The 18,098-nt window shown below is 43.0% G+C and overlaps 2 protein-coding genes across 4 annotated transcripts in view; one reads left to right on the top strand and one right to left on the bottom strand.

Annotated features, from left to right (window-relative positions):
- Positions 1 to 2,767, top strand: part of RNF115 (ring finger protein 115) — an 83,764-nt gene extending 80,997 nt beyond the window's left edge. For all 3 annotated transcript variants that reach the window (XM_043576057.1, XM_043576058.1, XM_043576056.1), the window contains 2 exons: positions 679 to 794; positions 1,474 to 2,767. In XM_043576057.1, the coding sequence (XP_043431992.1) occupies positions 679 to 794; positions 1,474 to 1,605 (248 nt within the window). In that variant the 3' untranslated portion in view covers positions 1,606 to 2,767. The remainder of the gene's footprint in view (positions 1 to 678; positions 795 to 1,473) is intronic.
- Positions 2,768 to 8,968: 6,201 nt separating this feature from the next.
- Positions 8,969 to 17,780, bottom strand: CD160 (CD160 molecule). Its single transcript, XM_043576042.1, has 4 exons — positions 17,330 to 17,780; positions 16,319 to 16,645; positions 11,517 to 11,651; positions 8,969 to 9,637 (listed from the first exon to the last, which is right to left on the bottom strand). The coding sequence occupies exons 1-4, from the start codon at positions 17,523 to 17,525 to the stop codon at positions 9,630 to 9,632; spliced, it is 666 nt and encodes a 221-aa protein (XP_043431977.1). The 5' UTR covers positions 17,526 to 17,780; the 3' UTR covers positions 8,969 to 9,629.
- Positions 17,781 to 18,098: the final 318 nt, after the last annotated feature.

Genomic DNA, 18,098 nt, shown 5'->3' with positions numbered 1-18,098 from the left:
GTATGTAGCACATGCTGGCCATTGGAGAGGAGGAGCTGGTATCATTAGCCAGACTTGGGAGACCCCGAGTTTGCTGCCTGGTACTCCCAGGTTAGTGTGTAGCCATTTCCTCACAGAGGGCTTCTTGTCTCTGGACTTGGAGCCTGAGCTGTCCTTGGGCTTTGCAATTCTGCAGCACCACCTCCTGGTACAGCTTTTAATTAACTTGTCCAGAGGGCTTTAGGACAACCACTCTGAAAGAGGACGCGAAATGTGGAAAATGGCAGGGTTAAAGTGGCTTGAGACACTGACTGGGAACTGCTGAGATTGCTCAGATATATCCCGTGGTTGTAGTGGACAGATTGCCTGTGTTTCCTGAGTAGAAACTGCCAGAAGGATATCACACGTCTGGGAAGATGCTTTCCCTGTTTTACTTAACAGATCATCCAAGCCCTGGTTTATTTTTTGCAAGCCTTGATGTTGAAAAGTAGGCCTTTCTGGACTAAGCCCGTTCGTCGATCCTCCTTTTTACAAAAGTCCCTTTCTACTCCCAGCTCCTCTCCCATGGTGAAGCGCAGTTTGTGCTTCCTACCTCCACCTAGGGTACACTTTGTATCTTTTCTTACGCATTCCTCTGGACTAGTTTTTTCTTCCTTCTTTTTGCTCGCTTACTTTAGAAGGCATTTCCTCCTCCAACAGATATGGGTTTAGAGTGTCCAGTGTGCAAAGAAGATTACACAGTTGAAGAGGAAGTCCGGCAGTTACCCTGCAACCACTTTTTCCACAGCAGTTGTATTGTGCCGTGGTTAGAACTGGTGAGTACAGCCGGCTCTCATGTGTGATGGGCTGTCTCTGCCAGCCACATCTTCTGGGGCAGGGCAGGGCGGGAGGTGGTCCTGGGTTAACAGAGAGCCAAGGAGAGCAGATTTTAGTCCCTTCCTAACTCCTGCTGGTGCCGTCACTGTTTTTTAGATCACTCTTATGTTTGGAAACTTCTCTGACCAGAGGTTACCAAACCACAGCCTACAGGTCTCGGGCCTGCCACCTGTTTTTATAAAGGAAGTTTCATTGGAACACAGCTACCCTCATTTGTTTACCAATTGTCTGCAGCTACCTTTGTGCTACATCAGCAGAGTTGAGTGGTTGTGACCCAGGCAGTATGGCCTGCCAAGTCTAAAATATTTATTACCAGTTCCTTCACAAAAAGTTTCCTAACCCTTGCTCTAGACCATGTCAGGTCACCGTATCTGGTTAGTTCTGTTTGGTGACGTGTGGTAGTTGTTGTTAAGCTCCTGGCCTGGAATTCTGTCATTTCTGTTTCAAGGTCCATTTGAACATGTGCTGGTGTTCCATCTTTGAGCCCAGTGTGTACTGTGCGAGAGTGCATGCCCTTTTTGTCTTTCGGCCTGCCAGCTCTCAGGGTTTCTTAAGTGTTTAGCACCTTTGGCTTCTCAGGTCAGGCTGTTTACATGGACCAATTTCCTTCTGTTGCAGCATGACACGTGTCCTGTGTGTAGGAAGAGCTTAAATGGTGAGGACTCTACTCGGCAAACCCAGAACTCTGAGGCCTCTGCAAGCAACAGATATAGCAGTGACAGCCAGCTACACGACCGATGGACTTTCTGAAGCTGAAAAGCCCGCATCTGAGCCACAGCTGTGGTAGTCTTCTTATCACAGCTGTCAATTGTATCAAAACAGAAAAGTAGTAGGTGGATTTAGGAATCGCATAAGAAACCCCAACCCATAATATTAATGCAGTGAGTGTTTTTTCTTCTCTCAATTTAAAGTTAGTATCTACAGATGGAATTGTATCTACAACCAAATGCCTCTGATTCCTGAATTCAGAGTGATACTTTTATAAGTGTGAAACTTGATTATGTGGGTTTCCCCTGCCAGAATAGAATCACTCTACCTTAAAGTCTAGCGAGGGTCCCACCATCTGTCATGTTACCTTGTAGTGGATGTTTCCACTTCCTGATCTAACCTCCAGCCTACCATTAGTGTATTTGATAGTAGATACAGTGGAACCACAGCCCTAAAGTCCTGCTGATAAAAAGTCTTCCTGTTTTAATTGTACAAAAACATCTGCTCTTGGCCACATTAGCCACCAAGCGAGGTCAGGTTAATTCAGGAATCTGAGACGAATGATTTTGTTTTTGTTCTGAATCCTCAGAAAATCAAAGAAAAATTGGTGGGGAGGAGAAAGTGGCTTATCGTTGTACTCTCTGGTTTTCTCATTTTAATTTTTAAAGACTACTTCACAAGGTGCGGTTTCTGCAGAAGCCAACATGACGCATCTTAGAAATCTTACGTTGGTGGGAATCTGATTCTGGTTCCTTTTGGAAATGAGTTGGGCAGGATACAGGCACAGAAGGACAGATATTTGAAATCTTTCGTTCTGGAGCTTTTCTAAATGACCCGCAACTCATTGTTTACTGCCTTTTGTCATGGGGACCTTAAAATAGTTTCCCTCAGAAGAGGAATTACTTCATTACTGCTTCTACAGCCAGTTCACTGTTTTTAGTAATTCATTGGTTTTCAGAAATTGAGATTTCACATTGTCTCATTTTAATTTTTTTAAGCCCTTTTTATCATCTCTGAAATCTTTCTGTTCTGCTTGGTTCTGGCTGTACTTGGAATCAAACTGATTATTGTGATCATGCCCAAAACAACTTGGCCTTGGAGAGGTGGGCCTTCGATTTTCAGCCTAACAATGTCTCATTGCACATGCACATGCTCTTTGAAGCATTTAAGTGTTTAAAGTTGAATAAATGAAGACGATCAAGAATGTTGTTGGAACTTCAAAGTCTCAAAGAAATGGTGGGGACATGTAACCACTGTTAGTGCATGTCACAGGGGCCCCTGTTTGGTCACATCAGCCCTTCACAGTTTGGAATGATCAGAACAAGACGGCCACTCTTTGATGAGTCTCTCCCTTGGCTACGACTCTTTCCTCAATATTTGTTGGCCATCATACACTGGTTTGGGGGTGAAGGAAGGGGGTTAGAGATATCTTTGATGGAGGGTAAACATGTAGGGGAGGGAAGAGAGAAAGTGGGAGAATGGCTTGCTAAATTAACAGCCTGCCTCTAAAATTGTCACCACAAAGGTATGATTTAGGTTGGACCCAGAGGGAATAAAAGATGTTTTCTCCTGCGTCTCTCATGTCCTACCTTGGCAGAGATTGTTTCTTTGGAGACCGTGAGCTATTTACTGTGCACGTTGATGGGTAGCCTCAAACTGCACATCAGTTTTGAATGGTTGACAGGGTCAAGAAGCTGGGGGGGGGGCGGGGAGGAGGTATATTCTGAATATTTAATGGCCACTACTTAGATGGAGAAAGGCCATGTGCTGACAGAGCACATGGTAGTTTTCAAGTAGAACAGCGTTTGCTGTGTCAGAAAAATTAGGATAATTGTGTCCCTGTTAAGAGTCTGGAGATGCCAGGACAGGCCGTTGTATTTTTACTTCAGCTAGAAAACTGGAGAACAAGAGCAGGTCTGAGTCATTTCACAAAGGGTCAAAAACAAAGTGGTAGGTACGGAATTAGCTTTTTAATACACAGAATAGCAAATAGTGTCAGTCTCAGCTGAAATTTTCTTCACTTGTTTTGCTCTGATAGAGGGCATGAGGCTTTTTTTTTTTTTTTCGTTTCCTGTACCCCTCCCACTTAATGAGTCTTTGTGTTTTATCCTAGGAGGTATCTTGGAGTGCCAGGTTAATTTAGGTTAAGGTGTGGACTAGGGTAGCGTTCTCCAGAGAAACAGTCAGTAGGACAATAAGGTGTGTGTGCGTGTGTGTGTGTGCACGCGCACGTGCACACGCTTAGAAATTTATTATAAGGAATTAGCTTGGGTGATTATGGAGACTAAGAAGTTTTCAAGATCTTGATCCAGCAGCCAGCTTATGGTGTAGTTCTAGTCCGATTCCCAAAGGCTTAAGTACTAGGAGAGCCAGTGGTTTAATTCCAGTACAGAAGCTGGTGGAAATTTTGAGAACTAAGAAAAGCCTTTTTAGTTTGAGTCCAAAGGCAGGAAAAGACCAGTGTCCTCACTCAGGCAAGAGGCGCTCCCCCTTGCTAGCAGAAGCGTCATTTTGTTCTAGTTGAGCCTTTGACTGTTTGGATGAGGCCCACTGGCACTGATGTTCTTTTTGAGAGCAGTCTGTCTGCTCTAATCAGTCTACCTATTCAGATGTTAACCTTACCAGAAAAAAACCCTCACAGACACACCCAGAATAATGTTTGACCAAATATTTAGGTACCCCTTGGCCCAGCCAAGTTGACACATAAAATTAACCATCACAGGAGGAAAAATAGAAATGATGCACCCAGCAGAGTGATACTCATCCCACTTAAATTTTGCCAAGTAAACAGTGTGTCTGTATCAGAAATGTCTGCTTTGCTTAGAGGCCTCAGTACCAGGGTTAAAAAGTGAAAGAAATGTAAACGGGATGAGAGCCAGTTTGCTGTGTACAGCATACATCTATTTTTCTTCCTTAACCTGAATTAACCTGGAAGAAATCGGAGATGCCTCCCATTCTAGGAAGAAACATTGTAGATTCATTGGTCTCACACCAGAACATGGCTACGGCTAAGAGTTTATTTCCAGGAATGCTTTGCTTTTAAATGTTTCAAACAGTTTAGATATAGTGCCCAAGGTGGACAACTACATAGCCTGGACTTTTCAGATGTTCGTTCCTTTCCAGTTGGAACGCTTTACAGACTCAGGAGTCTAGGGTCTTAATAGCCAAGGAGAGAGATTTAGCTCTCCCTGGTTGTTAAAGAGAAGAGGAAACAGGTGCAGTTTCAGATCTTGAGTCCTTCTACTTGAGGCCTTTACATTCATACTAAATGGCCTGTAGGTTCCATGCAGAGCTAAACAGATTGTTTTCTTATTCATAAATGTCTTTTCTTTATTTTCCCTTTGTCCACTATCATTGAAATTAGAGGGGAAGAAAAGTATTTTGGAGAGACCTCCTAGAGCTTGGTAAATTTAGAAGTTGGGAAGTAATACAGGACAACTCCTTACTGGCCGGCAAGTGATGATCGCTTCTCGGGTAGTTTTCCCCCCGAGGGGTTAGTCTAACTCTCGTTTGTATGGGTCAGTTCTGGCTGGACAGAACTGCTCAGTTAAGTGAGAAGGGCAGAGTGGTGAACATTTAGCTGGAATCTCCAATGTCTTTAAAGTTTCTAAGCTAACAAATTGGGAGCAGGGAGGAGGAATAAACCTGGCTTCAAAAATTGTGTTTCCCTCCAAGCTCCTACTGTCAGTTAGCTCTCTGAAGAGTTGGGAAACGTGGAGGATCCAGATGGCAGCTTGCCCTTGTTGCTATAGCTCCTGGAGTCTTTCCTTACAATGTTCTGATTTATAATTAAAAGGAATTACTCTGGGTGGGGGATGTGGAGATGGCTATGAATTAAATAACTTCCTTAGCTTATTGGAAATTTTAGTTGTCAACAGTTGCTGTCCAACAGTTAAGCCAGTGCTTGTTACATGTTTTCTTTGAGCAATACTCTCTCTGATCCAATAATTAGCTCTCAAGTTCGAAGGACTTTTTCTGGGGAAGAATTTGTTTCTTTTTCGCAACAACTCTCACTTTGGTTAGGTAGCTAATAGGAGAAACAGATTCCGTGTGTGTGTGTGTGTGTTCATAGACACACACACACACACACACACACACACACACACACACACATATATATATATATGCACATTCACACCAGAGGAACAAAGGGCTGTGGTGGCCATTGAGGTCAAGTTAGGAGGTACAGCAGAGGGCTGGGGCCTCACACTCCAGTTCTCTCACTGTACATACCTCAGACCCTTGCATTTCCATAGTTCTCTGCTGTGGGGCACTGTTTGGCTTGGGCAGACATCAAGTGTTGAGGGGAAAAATGGCTTTGAGGAAAGAGTATTCATCATTCTCTGCTTCTGTAGTATAATTAGTTGAACACAAATATAATTTTCTATTGATTTTTAGTTTTAGTTTTTTTAAATACATTATTGATACAAAATTGACTTCTCTTGACCGTCTGCATGCTTCAGTTTCTTTCTCCCTGGTGTCCACATGCTCTTTTCCTCAAGGAATGCAAATTATAAATATGTCCGTCTTAACAAAAACTAATCAAGAGGGAATCATAGTTTGTATCTGGTTTTGTTTTTTTTTTTAATTTTTTTTTTAATGTTTATTTATTTTTGAGACAGAGACAGAGCATGAACAGGGGAGGGGCAGAGAGAGAGGGAGACACAGAATCTGAAATGGGCTCCAGGCTCTGAGCTGTCAGCACAGAGCCCGATGCGGGGCTCGAACTCACAGACTGTGAGATCATGACCTGAGCCGAAGTCAGACGCTTAACCGACTGAGCCACCCAGGTGCCCCTGTGTCTGGTTTTAAACAACAACAAAACAGCCTTTGGGGCTTTTGGAAAGGAGGGGCTGTTCGGAGTTTTTTTTTTATTATTATTATTTTAAATATGAAGTTTATTGTGAAATTGGTTTCCATACAACACCCAGTGCTCATCCCAACAGGTGCCCTCCTTGTTCAGAGTTTTTAGAGCTGATCTAGAAAGGCCACTGACATCTGTGAAGGAAGACAGATGTTAGGAGAAGGAGCAGGGCTGGTAAATAGTCGGATGAGAGGGAAAGCCTCATTTGGCTTCTGAAGTAGGGACATGGGAAGATAAGAGTGCTTTTCACCAGAGTAAACCAACAGGGATTTGGGAGTTTGGGGACTAGCAGAAGAGCATACTCTTTTTTTTTTTTTTTTTTTTAAATAATTCTACACTTGTTTTTTGATTTTACTTTTTAGAGAGAGTACGAGTGGGAGAGAGGGGCAGAGAAATAGAGAGAGAGAGAGAATCCTAACCCTCCACACTGAATGTGGAGCCCGAAGCAAGGCTCGATCCCATGACCCTGGCATCATGACCTGAGCCAAAATCAAGAGTCAGACACTCAACCAACTGAGCCACCCAGGCACCCCAGGAAGCATACTCATATGGAGAGTTTCCAGAATGATTCTCACGTAAGTTCTGAGGCAGGAACTTGAGGGAATATATCACAAGTGGCCATCCTTTGGGGGGAAAGTATAGCTTATAGTAATGTCAGCGTCTTAGCACTCAGCCTGGGAAGCACAGGGCTGCTCCAAGGGTTTAAAGGAGACTGTGTACAAGTGGAGATATTTTCTAGGATCCACTTAGAGCCCTTGTCTTATCCAAAGGACATTATGAGGTTTTGAACTCTCATACCTGCCAGATATATGGAATTATAGTCATTCAACTCTAAGATTGTATACATACAAACTTTATAACGTTTTGCCAAATTGCACTTAGTTGGTATCCATGGAAGTAGAGTCTATATGTTTGTTGCCTTTCCTGTTTCAGCTGCGTATTTGTGACTCATGGGGTGTAGGATTGTGGTTCTTTACCTTTCTAATAAGATGTACCAATTTTAGGGTCCAAAAATTATTAGACTCCTCATAACAAGATGATTGTTGTATTTTTAGGATTTTTTAATGAAAAAATACATAACAAAAGCTGCTGTGATTTCAGTAATGCTTTTATTTTTTTAGTATTCTTCATTAAGTTTTTTTAAATTTAAGTAATCTCTACACGCCATGTGGGGCTTGAACTCACAACCCTGAGATCAAAAGTCATATGCTGTTCTGACCGAGCCAGCCAGACGCCCCTCGGTAATGCTTTTAAATCAGTTTGTCTTTATTAGTAACACCATAATCTATATCCAGTTGAAATATAGTATGTAAATATTTGTAAGCTAGTATTATTTATTCAGACTGAAGGTAATGCTGAAGTAGATTCCTTGTAATAATTCCGTGGCCTCACAGAGGTTCACATTCCATGCATGGGTTGTGAATCACTCCTGTAGATTGAGGTTAAGATGTGTGTTCAGAAAACGACCTATTCATGGATGGAAATTTGTAGGCTTATTTGAAATCAGTGGTATCAATAATTTTTGAAGGCAAGATAGAAGTATTTCACATTTCCATTTTAACCAAATCTTTAGATAAGCAGAATAAACAAAACAAATTCTTTAGAAATGAGACTTCTAACTTACTGTTGCTTTACTTACTCTGCTTAGTTCAAGTCAGAGCTAATAGTCTAATGTTCTTGAATGTCTTGACAAGCTTTTGCAGCAATCATGTATCCTTTTGCAGATATTTATGTGTGACCTATATTAGTATAGCAAAATGGGTGAAACTTTTTCCATAGCTTCTTTGTGAAATTTCCAGTGATTGTGTAATATTGAGAAATTTCAGAAGATTCTTTGAATAGTAAAAAGCAAAAGATGTCATCCATGTGAGCTTAAAATTTAGAAACACAGAACATACATAAAACCGGTAGAGAAAGATTAAAGTGAACATAATATAATGGAGAAAGCTTTGGAGACTTTGGAGTCCGTATTCAAATGGCTTTAGGTTTAAAATCCAGAATCTCATTTGAACCTCAGAGCGATCCTGTGGAAACAGAAGATAGCATAGGCAAGATCCCATTTACAGATAAGTAAACAAATAGCATATCAAAATTTCATTGGCCCAAGGACCCAGAGCTGGTACATTGCAAAGCCAGAGTTTGAATCCAGATGTTTTGACTCCATGCCTACTCTTTTTACCTCCATAAGGCACAAAATCCAAAATCCTTACTTAGTTTGAGGGTCAAGCCATCACTAATAAGGGTCTAACCCATCTTTTTCAGCCTTTTCTCTCCCTCTTCCCACAAACCGTAGCTCCCACATTTGGCAGGTCCTGGCCAAGGATCACAGGTAAGGTGTCTGTTTGCTTTTGATGGCTTCCCATTTAGCTCCAGTTAAATTGTCTGTGTTCCTATCTGTTTATTCACAAAGTTTCTCCTGTCAGGAATATCCTGCCATCCCCCCAACTCCTTCTCTCCTTGCTTAACTAGGACAAGAGGTCATCTGTCCAGAGAGAAAGACAAGAGGATTTGTGACTTTAGGAGAAAAGAGAAGGCTGCAAATATTGCTTTGGGCATTTATTTAAAAGGAAAGAGATGTGACCAAAGAGATGGACAAAAACATGGTTGAAGCTGGGCACTTATGCTCCGTGTTGCGGCTTGGCACACAGCTGTTTCTTCCTTCAGCTGCGCTGGGTGGAGGGGGCGGTTCTGCCCAATGCCAGGGTCTCTTCATTTCCTTGGTTTCGTGCTGAGTCAGTCACTGGCTCTGGCTTTCTTCTCCTACCTATCTTTGCCTGTTTCTTCTCTCTTCTTTCTAGTGTCAAATAAAAATCTCTTCCAAAAAAGTTGGTGTTCTCATTTTGTTTGGCTTCCTTGTTTACTGTGTTGGAGGAGGGGGAAGGAAAACGTTTTTCTTGGGCACAAAACCACACATACTTATCCAATATTTGAGCGAGAACTGTACACCATCCACTTTTGTAACAGCTGTTCTTTTAACTGGTGACAGGGTGGGAAGAAAGCTTTGATCTGGTGGTGAGGAGAGCAGGTCAAGGAATATGCTCATTTGCCCCACCTTCTATTCCCCAGATTCTTGGCGTATTTAGCATCTCTTTCCCTGTGCTGTCTTCTTCTCTGTATGTGGCAATGTGAAAGGCAGCAAGCTACAGAGTCAGGCTAATCTTGCTGTAACTTTTTTTTTTTTTTTTAAGTTTCTGGCACAGGCTTACAAAGCTGTAGGAAGAAAAAAGAAAGTTGGTATTACTGCCACACAACTTAGATACCCGATGTAATTCATTATTTGGTTCTTGTGACTCAGGAGGGAATGGAAAGGACAGAAGGAAGGGGTTATATGAGTTGTATCTTACTGCTAACATTGCACTTGCGTCCTCTAGCAAATCTGGGTGGTTTTGGTGGAAGTGGGGAGGACGCCAACCTTTGAGGTCTCTTTGCAGGAAAGTAGGGCAATCAAAGAAGAAATCAGTGCCACTCAAAAAGTTGCAGGTGGATTCTCCATGTGTAGCACCAAAGGCTGGCACAGTGTTAGGAGAGGGACACTCACTGAAGGTGGTTTCATGAGCGGAGGGAGGCCCAGAGATCCAGGGAACTCCCTCATCATCGTTTCGATCATGTGTAAGATAGTAACTTGATCTGCGTGATCTCTTTGGACCTGAGAAAACGTGTGTCCAAAAGGATGCCTCCTGAACAGTGCCTCTTCCGTAGTTCTGCTTGGGGGGAGTTCTTGAGTTGGGGGGAGAAAGATAAAAGGCACCAACTATCAAAAGTTCATTCTTAACACCCGATTGGAAAGGGGGAAAGCAGAGAGATTCTTTGCTCTAGCATAACTTGGAAGTCAAAGGTGGTAAGCGGTCATAGATTGCAATTTCCTTTTCAGAGTTTTTATTTATGAAGAAATGACATTTATTTTATGACAGAGTAGCCTGACCATCTGAGGGAATTTAGATTCAGTAAATTCGGTCTAAAGGGTCAGACTGCTTGATATTCACCAGTTTCCTCTTGACAACTGTCACAGGCTTCCATTTGGCAACTCCTTGCCAAGGATCACAGATAAGGTCTTTTGCTATTTTGCAGTTAAGGGACTGGAGTAGGGAGTTCTAGGTGGTCCTCTTTCTGGAAACGGGAGGAGGCAATCTCAGAATGGGGAGGGTGGTAAAGGAGAGAGAGAAGGTGCTTAGCATATAGTAGGTAATTACTGAGAGCACACAGTTTTAGAGTGAGAAGGTCCTGTGTTAATTCCCATGAACCGGAGAAACAATCTCTTTGTGCCTGTTTCTTGATCAGGGAATGTTTGCCCGGAAGAATGAGATGAGGTTAGAATCCCCATATGTAAAACCTAACCCATCATGCGAGTTTTCTTTTAAAAAAACAAATTTATTAAGAGCTTACTATGTGCCTGGTACTGTCTTTGTTGGGGTAAATGAGACAAAAGTCCTTGCATTTATAGAGCTTACATTCTGGTGGCACACGAACTGTGGTAGTTACTGATTTGAGGAAAGCTTAAATAAAATGGGATTAGGAATGCCAAGGACAGGCAAAATCCTGCATCAGTGCTGATTATACAAAAATGTAATGGCAAATCATGAGTTCCAGTCTCTGTTACCTAATAGGGAAATTTGTGATGTGCAGAGGACTCAGTTCCAAGTGTTTATATACTCTGCCCATCACCCTTTGCCAAGGAGCTGCACTTCTACAACCCACCTCCAGACCCAGTCTGTCTCTTGCCTTGTTCTTCACCTAATAGGTAAATACCTCTTGCCTTTACTTGTAGCCTGCTGTTGGTCCAATGGGGAGAGGCAGCTGTATTTGTTTATTTGCCTCTCCTACAAGCTTTCTTTCCTAACAGGTCTGACCTCCTATCCAGTGGAAAATGTGTTTCATCCATCTTCCTCTGGGTAATATGAAGTCTTGAGTCCCTTTGGACCAGTTTTGCCCTCGTGTTGGTTCGATGGTTTCCTGTGGACGGCCAGGGCTTGAGCAGCATTTCAGTCTCCCACTCTAGTCTCCCTTTCCACCCATCACCTCCTGGAGGATACTCCAGGTGTCAAAGGTGTAGCACCCTCATTGTAGGTGCTTCAGGCTCTTCTGAACATACCTTGAAGGGCCAGCAGGCTAGTGGCCAGCATCACCCAGACCTTTTGCAGGAAGCCTGAACTGGGAGTGCCTTGACTGTGAGTGAACTCAAGGTGTCTTCTTTGCTTCAATCCTTTGACTGTGTAGTTCCCTGCCTCTGGTTCAAAAGAGAATCAGTGGATCAGGTGAGGGTTTCAGAAATCATTAATACCTCCTTTTGCATCATCTCAGGATGGTTGGGGTTTTTTTTTTGTTTGTTTTGGTTTTGGTTTTGGTTTTTGTTGTTTGTTGTTTGTTTTATCTCCAAGGATAGCTCTCAGCACAATTTATTCCCCAAATAAATATTTTTTAACATTTATGGGTAGTGATGATGATTTACTTAATTAAGCAGCAGTGAACTGATACAGAATCTACTGTGTGTCACACTGGGGATACAAACAGGCCTACCTTAAAGGAATTTTATTATTTTTTTTCATGTTTATTTTATTTATTTTGAGAGAGACCATGAGCAGGGGAGGGGCAGAGAGAGAGAGAGAAACCCAAGCAGGCTCTGTGCCGTCAGTGCACAGCCTGATGCAGAGCTCCAACTCACAAACCATTGAGATCATGACCTGAGCCAAAATCAAGAGTCAGACATTTTTTTTTAATTTTTTTTTTAACGTTTATTTATTTTTGAGACAGAGAGACAGAGCATGAATGGGGGAGGGGCAGAGAGAGAGGGAGACACAGAATCGGAAGCAGGCTCCAGGCTCTGAGCCATCAGCCCAGAGCCCGACGCAGGGCTCGAACTCACGGACCGCGACATCGTGACCTGAGCCGAAGTTGGACGCTCAGCCGACTGAGCCACCCAGGCGCCCCAAGAGTCAGACGTTTTTTAACTGAGCCACCCAGGTGCCCCTTGATTGTACCTTTTAAAATCTGTCTTATTTTCTTAAAAAATGTTTTAATGTTTTTTTTATTTTTGAGAGAGAGAGTGCAAGCTGAAGAGGGGCAGAGAGAGAGAGGGAGACACAGAATCCGAAGCAGGCTCCAGGCCCTTAGCTGTCAGCACAGAGCCCGACACGGGGCTTGGGCTCATGAACCGTGAGATCATGACCTGAGCCAAAGTCAGACACCTAACTGACTGAGCCACGCAAGCGCCCGAGTCTTGTTAGACAGCCAACATAGCTTAGTCACCTTGGACTTGATTGCCCCCAAATCTCATTTAAAAACTATCTTCTGGAGTGTGTCAAGCAGAAGTTAAAATCTTGGGCTTTGGAATAGATCTGGGTTTTTATCTACCATTTACTAGCTGAATGAACTTACCCAGATTAGCTTTGAGCCTGACTTTTCACGTGACAAGATTAGGCCCAACCTCAAAAAGGCCATGAAGATCGAAAGAATTGATCTATCATTCAGCGCAATGCCTGGCACACAGTAAGCACTCAGTAAATGGTAGACATTGTTTACAGACACTATGTTACCTGTCCAGCTTTGTTTCACCCTCCAAAAGGAACCTCATCTCTGCATTTGGTGAGCATCCATATGTGCTGACACTAATACTCAAATAAACCGAGAGGATGAGAAAGGCATTTTATCTCACAACCATCACAAGTAGAAATGCTTAGGGTGTATTAGGAGAACGTGACTAGGTTATAGACTACATAGATTAGCTTATAAGGAGAAGGGCTCTTCTGCTCCGATTCGGTTCTCTGCAAGCTTAGCACTGCCTGTGGGATGCACAATCAACAGGACAAGTATGAGAAGAACGACAGAGGAGTTTCCACTAGTAAAATCAGCTGGAACAGGATTCACATAAATGGTAGAATGAAATTGTATAGAGTGTCCAATACCAGGCAAAAGTGATTCAGACATCGTCTCGTAGACACTGGAAAGCCCTTAACACTCTGTGAATAGTGGTGCGGCATGTACAAATTAGCATTTTAGAAAGAGATCAGATGGCAATGTGGATTGAAGACAGATGGTGTTTAGAGTTGATGGACTATTAGGTAACGGCTTGGTTCCAGGTCCAGAGGTAGGATGTGGGAGGAGAAATAAAGATGAACGAGACACACTCGGAATTCAAGGGGCTTGTCAGGAGACTTGGAATATTTTCAGTGTGAGATGATGAAGACTTGGAAAACCCCTTTGGGAAGAAAGGAATGAAAGTAGGAAAGAACTAGTAGTATTTAGTAACTGGCTGGATGGGGAAGAGAAAAAAGGCACCAAGATTTCAACTGTAAATCATGGGCAGAACTAGGGTCTCAGGTTGAGTGTGAGGAGATGGCAAGCGGGACAGTTGTCAGTGAAAACATTAAATTGAAACTTAGGAAAGAAGTTAGAGCTGGAGAAATTGATTCATGGGTCGGTTTGCAGGGAGGTGCAGGTTAAAATCAGGAGGGTATGAGAACTTAGGAGAGAGCACAAAGATGGAAGAGGTGAGGAGTGAGTCTGAGGGAATGAATTCACACGTTTGAGAGGTGGGAGGAGGAAACAGTGACAGACGAAGAGAGAACAGACAGGTAGGAAACCTGGGAAGTACAGAGTCACAGAAGCTGATAGAGATTGGGAGTTTGGTAAGGGGGGGAATGGGAGGGCTGACTGGAAGCAGGGTCAGAGGGGAAGGTACCAGGAAGCAAGGAAGAAACTCTAAATTAGTCTAGACTGCAGTAGAAAATGTGGGTTAACTGCTAACCATAGGAGATGATGAAAGCATTTGTTAAAAGTTCCAGGCTGGGTTTTTATTTGGGAGGGAAGTAATTTATTTCTATTTTTCTTAAAGTTAAAACATAAGATAGTACTTGAAAGTTCATAGAGCATAATAACAGTGTCCTTTAGTCTTCCTATGCTTATTCCCTAGAGACAACAACCACTGTCAACTCTGAGCTGTTTCATTCACCATATTCTGAAATAGTGTGCTTATATTGCCACTTCTTGATGATAAAGTTTAGACGTTATTGATTTTCTGTTAAAGAAGATGAGGATATGTTTCTCTTAAACCTCTACCTCCTTCCCCGTTTCTGCATCTTTCACAAATCATTATATTACACATTTTAGTTAAATTAATTTTTAAATGATCTGGTTTCTGTAAATGTTACCTATTACAGAGCCAAGTTGTGCGCCATGATTAGGCTTCCTTTTGTAAAATTTAGTGTTTTCCCTGGAGATAATGATGACTTTAATTTTTTTTAACCAGGCAAAATTTTCCATATCTGTGTCTTTAATCCTTCATCCAATCTATCACAGGCCTTCAGAAAGAAGACCTATCAATTCAATATTTACCCACTATACATCTTCCAGAGTCCCCTTTCTCTTGTTCCTTTTGGACTAATTGCCTGTTTTGGCCCTTTTCCATTCCAGGGTTTCCTTATCTATTTTCCCTATTAGAGTCCTTACTTTCCTGGATCCCATTTTATCCACTCTACCTATTTACTTTCCTGTTTTTTTGAAGCAGACCTCTGGTGGCTTCTTAAGATCACATTGATGGCTTTTTTTTTTCTTTTCCAGTCATTGCATGTCTGTCTTTATTCTTTCCTCACATGTGATTGGTAGTTTGGCTGGGTATTCAATTCCAATTAGAACATAATTCTCGGGGTGCCTGGGTGACTCAGTCAGTGAAGCGTCCGACTTCTGGTTTCGGTTCAGATCATGATCTCACAGTTCATGAGTTCAAGCCCTGCCTCAGACTCTGTGCTGACAGCATGGAGCCTCCTTGGGATTCTCTCTCTCTCTTTCTACCCCTCCCCTGCTTGCTCTTTCTCTCTCTCAAAATAAATAAATTTTAAAAAGAACATAATTCTCAGTTTTGAAGGCTTGCTCCTTTCGGAATATAGAAACACAGAGTCACGCACTGCAGGGTATATGAGGAAGTCATATATAAAGCTGAGGCTGGAGTAACCATATTTAGGTTTTGTCAAAGTAGTAACAGAATAGGGGAGTATGCACAAAATGAAGGAAATATGCAGAGATGAGAGGCCTTGCTGCCCCAGAGACATTGAGATCGTAACTCTTTTTAAGTTCTGTTGGATTTCTGGTGTCTGATTCCAGAAACAAAACTCATAAATGCCAGCTATGCTTCCTGTTTTATTATTTTTTTCCTTTTAACCTATGGCAGCTTGAGTGGGTTTCTGTTTCTTAAAACTAAGATCTTGGGGCGCCTGGGTGGCGCAGTCGGTTAAGCGTCCGACTTCAGCCAGGTCACGATCTCGCGGTCTGTGAGTTCGAGCCCCGCGTCAGGCTCTGGGCTGATGGCTCAGAGCCTGGAGCCTGTTTCCGATTCTGTGTCTCCCTCTCTCTCTGCCCCTCCCCTGTTCATGCTCTGTCTCTCTCTGTCCCAAAAATAAATAAACGTTGAAAAAAAAAAAACTAAGATCTTAAAACTAACGCTCTTAAGACAACCATCCGTTTTATCTAAAAGCCATATCTATCACAGCCTGAAGGCTCAGTGCCTATATTTAGAAATAGAACCACATTTGTGAGAGATCTCTGAATCAGAACCAAGAAGCCTAAATTCCAGACCTCTATCTGCTTCTACTGGCACTGGTCAGTGAGACAAATTGAACAATTTGCTTTACCTTCTTGTGACTCAGTCTCAGCGTCAATCAAAATTGAATGGCTTACCTCAGTAAGATTTTTAAAATTAAAGACAAAATGAGACCACTTTTGTATCCATGCTTTGAGGAGAGGTGGCATTTGCTGGTGGGACTGGTGGGAAATGACCGAGTCATGGGAAGGACTCTTCCCCCAAGGAGACTCCTACCCAGGACCCGAAGTAGCTACTTCTGGCTCCAGCCGCCGACCCTGCTTACTATCTCATCTGGTGGCATTTGGGAGATCAGAGCTTACCTGTGACTAAAACAGAGAAAAAGTGGCCCTGAAGGCGCATATCTGGCCTCTGGCTTGTGGCACAACACTGGTAGGTCCCGCTGTCCGATGGTGTGGCATGGTTTATGGTGAACACCAACTGAGATGATCTTTCGCTGATGCCATCTTCCCTGGGATCCCGTCGAAGTCTCAGTTGCCGCAGGCTGGTCTCAGGGAAACAGCCCGAAGACCTGTCCTTGCACAAAAACACTATAGCACCCTCAGCCTCTTCTTTTGTATGCCGCAAAGTACAGATCAAGCTTAATTGCTTTCCATCCTGGGAAAATGAGCTGAGGATGTGCAAGCACCCTGGAAGGGGAAGGGGGAGGAATTAGGCCCAGGAGGCCGGGTATACATGGCCGACTAATTCATTCACAGAGAAATGTTGAGCAGATGTGGAGGCTAACAGACGTTAAATACCACCCCTTAGACGAGTAGTCTACAGCCTATACCCCTATCTGAGGGAGACCTGCAATCCCAGTTATTCATTAATTCAGAAATGACTTCTATTTTATTTCTACTCTCCAAATGGAACTTGCATAGGACCTTTACTAAAAGTACTTTTGTATACATCTAATCCTCGGTATAGCCCTAGACACATGTGTTGTTCCCATTTTATAAACTGAGGTACATGGGGGTTAAATGGGTTATATACTTGACACATATTGTAGTATCTGAGTCTCAAACCCGGGATTCATAAAGTTGGAAATGTGTAAGATGCTGAAAGAATCTTCGACTGAGGTCCAGATTACTGGGCTCTCAGCAACACATAGCAACACACAGGGGCAGAATGTCTGATGGGGTGGGCAACAGTATTCGTTTTAACAAAAAACATGAAACTATGTTTTTGCCCTTTCACTAGTGTCAAGAGGCAGTGGGTTCTTTTCTTCCCCACCAGAGAAAAAAATCTTGGGATCCATCCCTTCTCACGAGTACGGGATTTTCCCTGATGGCTGTCTCTGCTCTGGGGATCTGGGGGTGGGCTGTCCTCACCACCAAGTCGGATGTCCACCATCGCCAGCAGAATGGCCAGGACCAAGCAGCCTCTGCCAGGTGCCATCAGGGTCCGGCACGTTGTCAGCAGCTGCAGAAACTCAAAGCAAACGTTGGCTCCAGTGATGTCCTTGGCCTCGATTTCCTGAAAGCACATGGGGATTCCTAGACAAGGCCTTCCGGGCTCCAAGACCATCTCCCTGTTCCAGGCACTAGCTTAAGTTGGCTTAAGTCAGGTGGAGGAAGGCTTGGGCATGAGGGTCCAGCTGGCTGGGAAATGAGATAGTTTATCAAGTGAGGTATGCTGGAGAGGAGAGAGGACAAAAGAGGTAAGACACCTATACAGGGAGACACTAAAGGCTCTCTTGTCAGAATACTTTTTTCTAAATTAAGTTGGATTACTGGGTCAACGAATATGAACGTTAAAATTTTTTCTGCTGGACACCCGGGTGGCTGAGTCAGTTGAGCGTCCGACTTCAGCTCAGGTCATGATCTCACGGTCTGTGAGTTCGAGCCCTGTGTCAGGCTCTGTGCTGACAGCTCAGAGCCTGGAGCCTGCTTTGGATTCTGTGTGTGTCTCTCGCTCTCTGCCCCTCCCCTGCTCATGCTCTGTCTCTTTCTCTCTCTCTGTAAAAAATAAACATTAAAAAATTTTTTTTTAATTTTTTTCTGCTATATATTATCAGATTGCTCTCCAAAGATATGGTTGAAACTCAGATGTTCAAGAATGTGCTTGTCAGCACTGGATACTGTCATATTTTTTCCAATT

This window comes from Prionailurus bengalensis, chromosome C1 (genome assembly GCF_016509475.1).
Source record: "Prionailurus bengalensis isolate Pbe53 chromosome C1, Fcat_Pben_1.1_paternal_pri, whole genome shotgun sequence".
Taxonomy (NCBI): Eukaryota; Metazoa; Chordata; class Mammalia; order Carnivora; family Felidae; genus Prionailurus; species Prionailurus bengalensis.
Note: the sequence above shows the minus strand (reverse complement) of the source record. Positions and strands in the feature narration are given on the sequence as shown.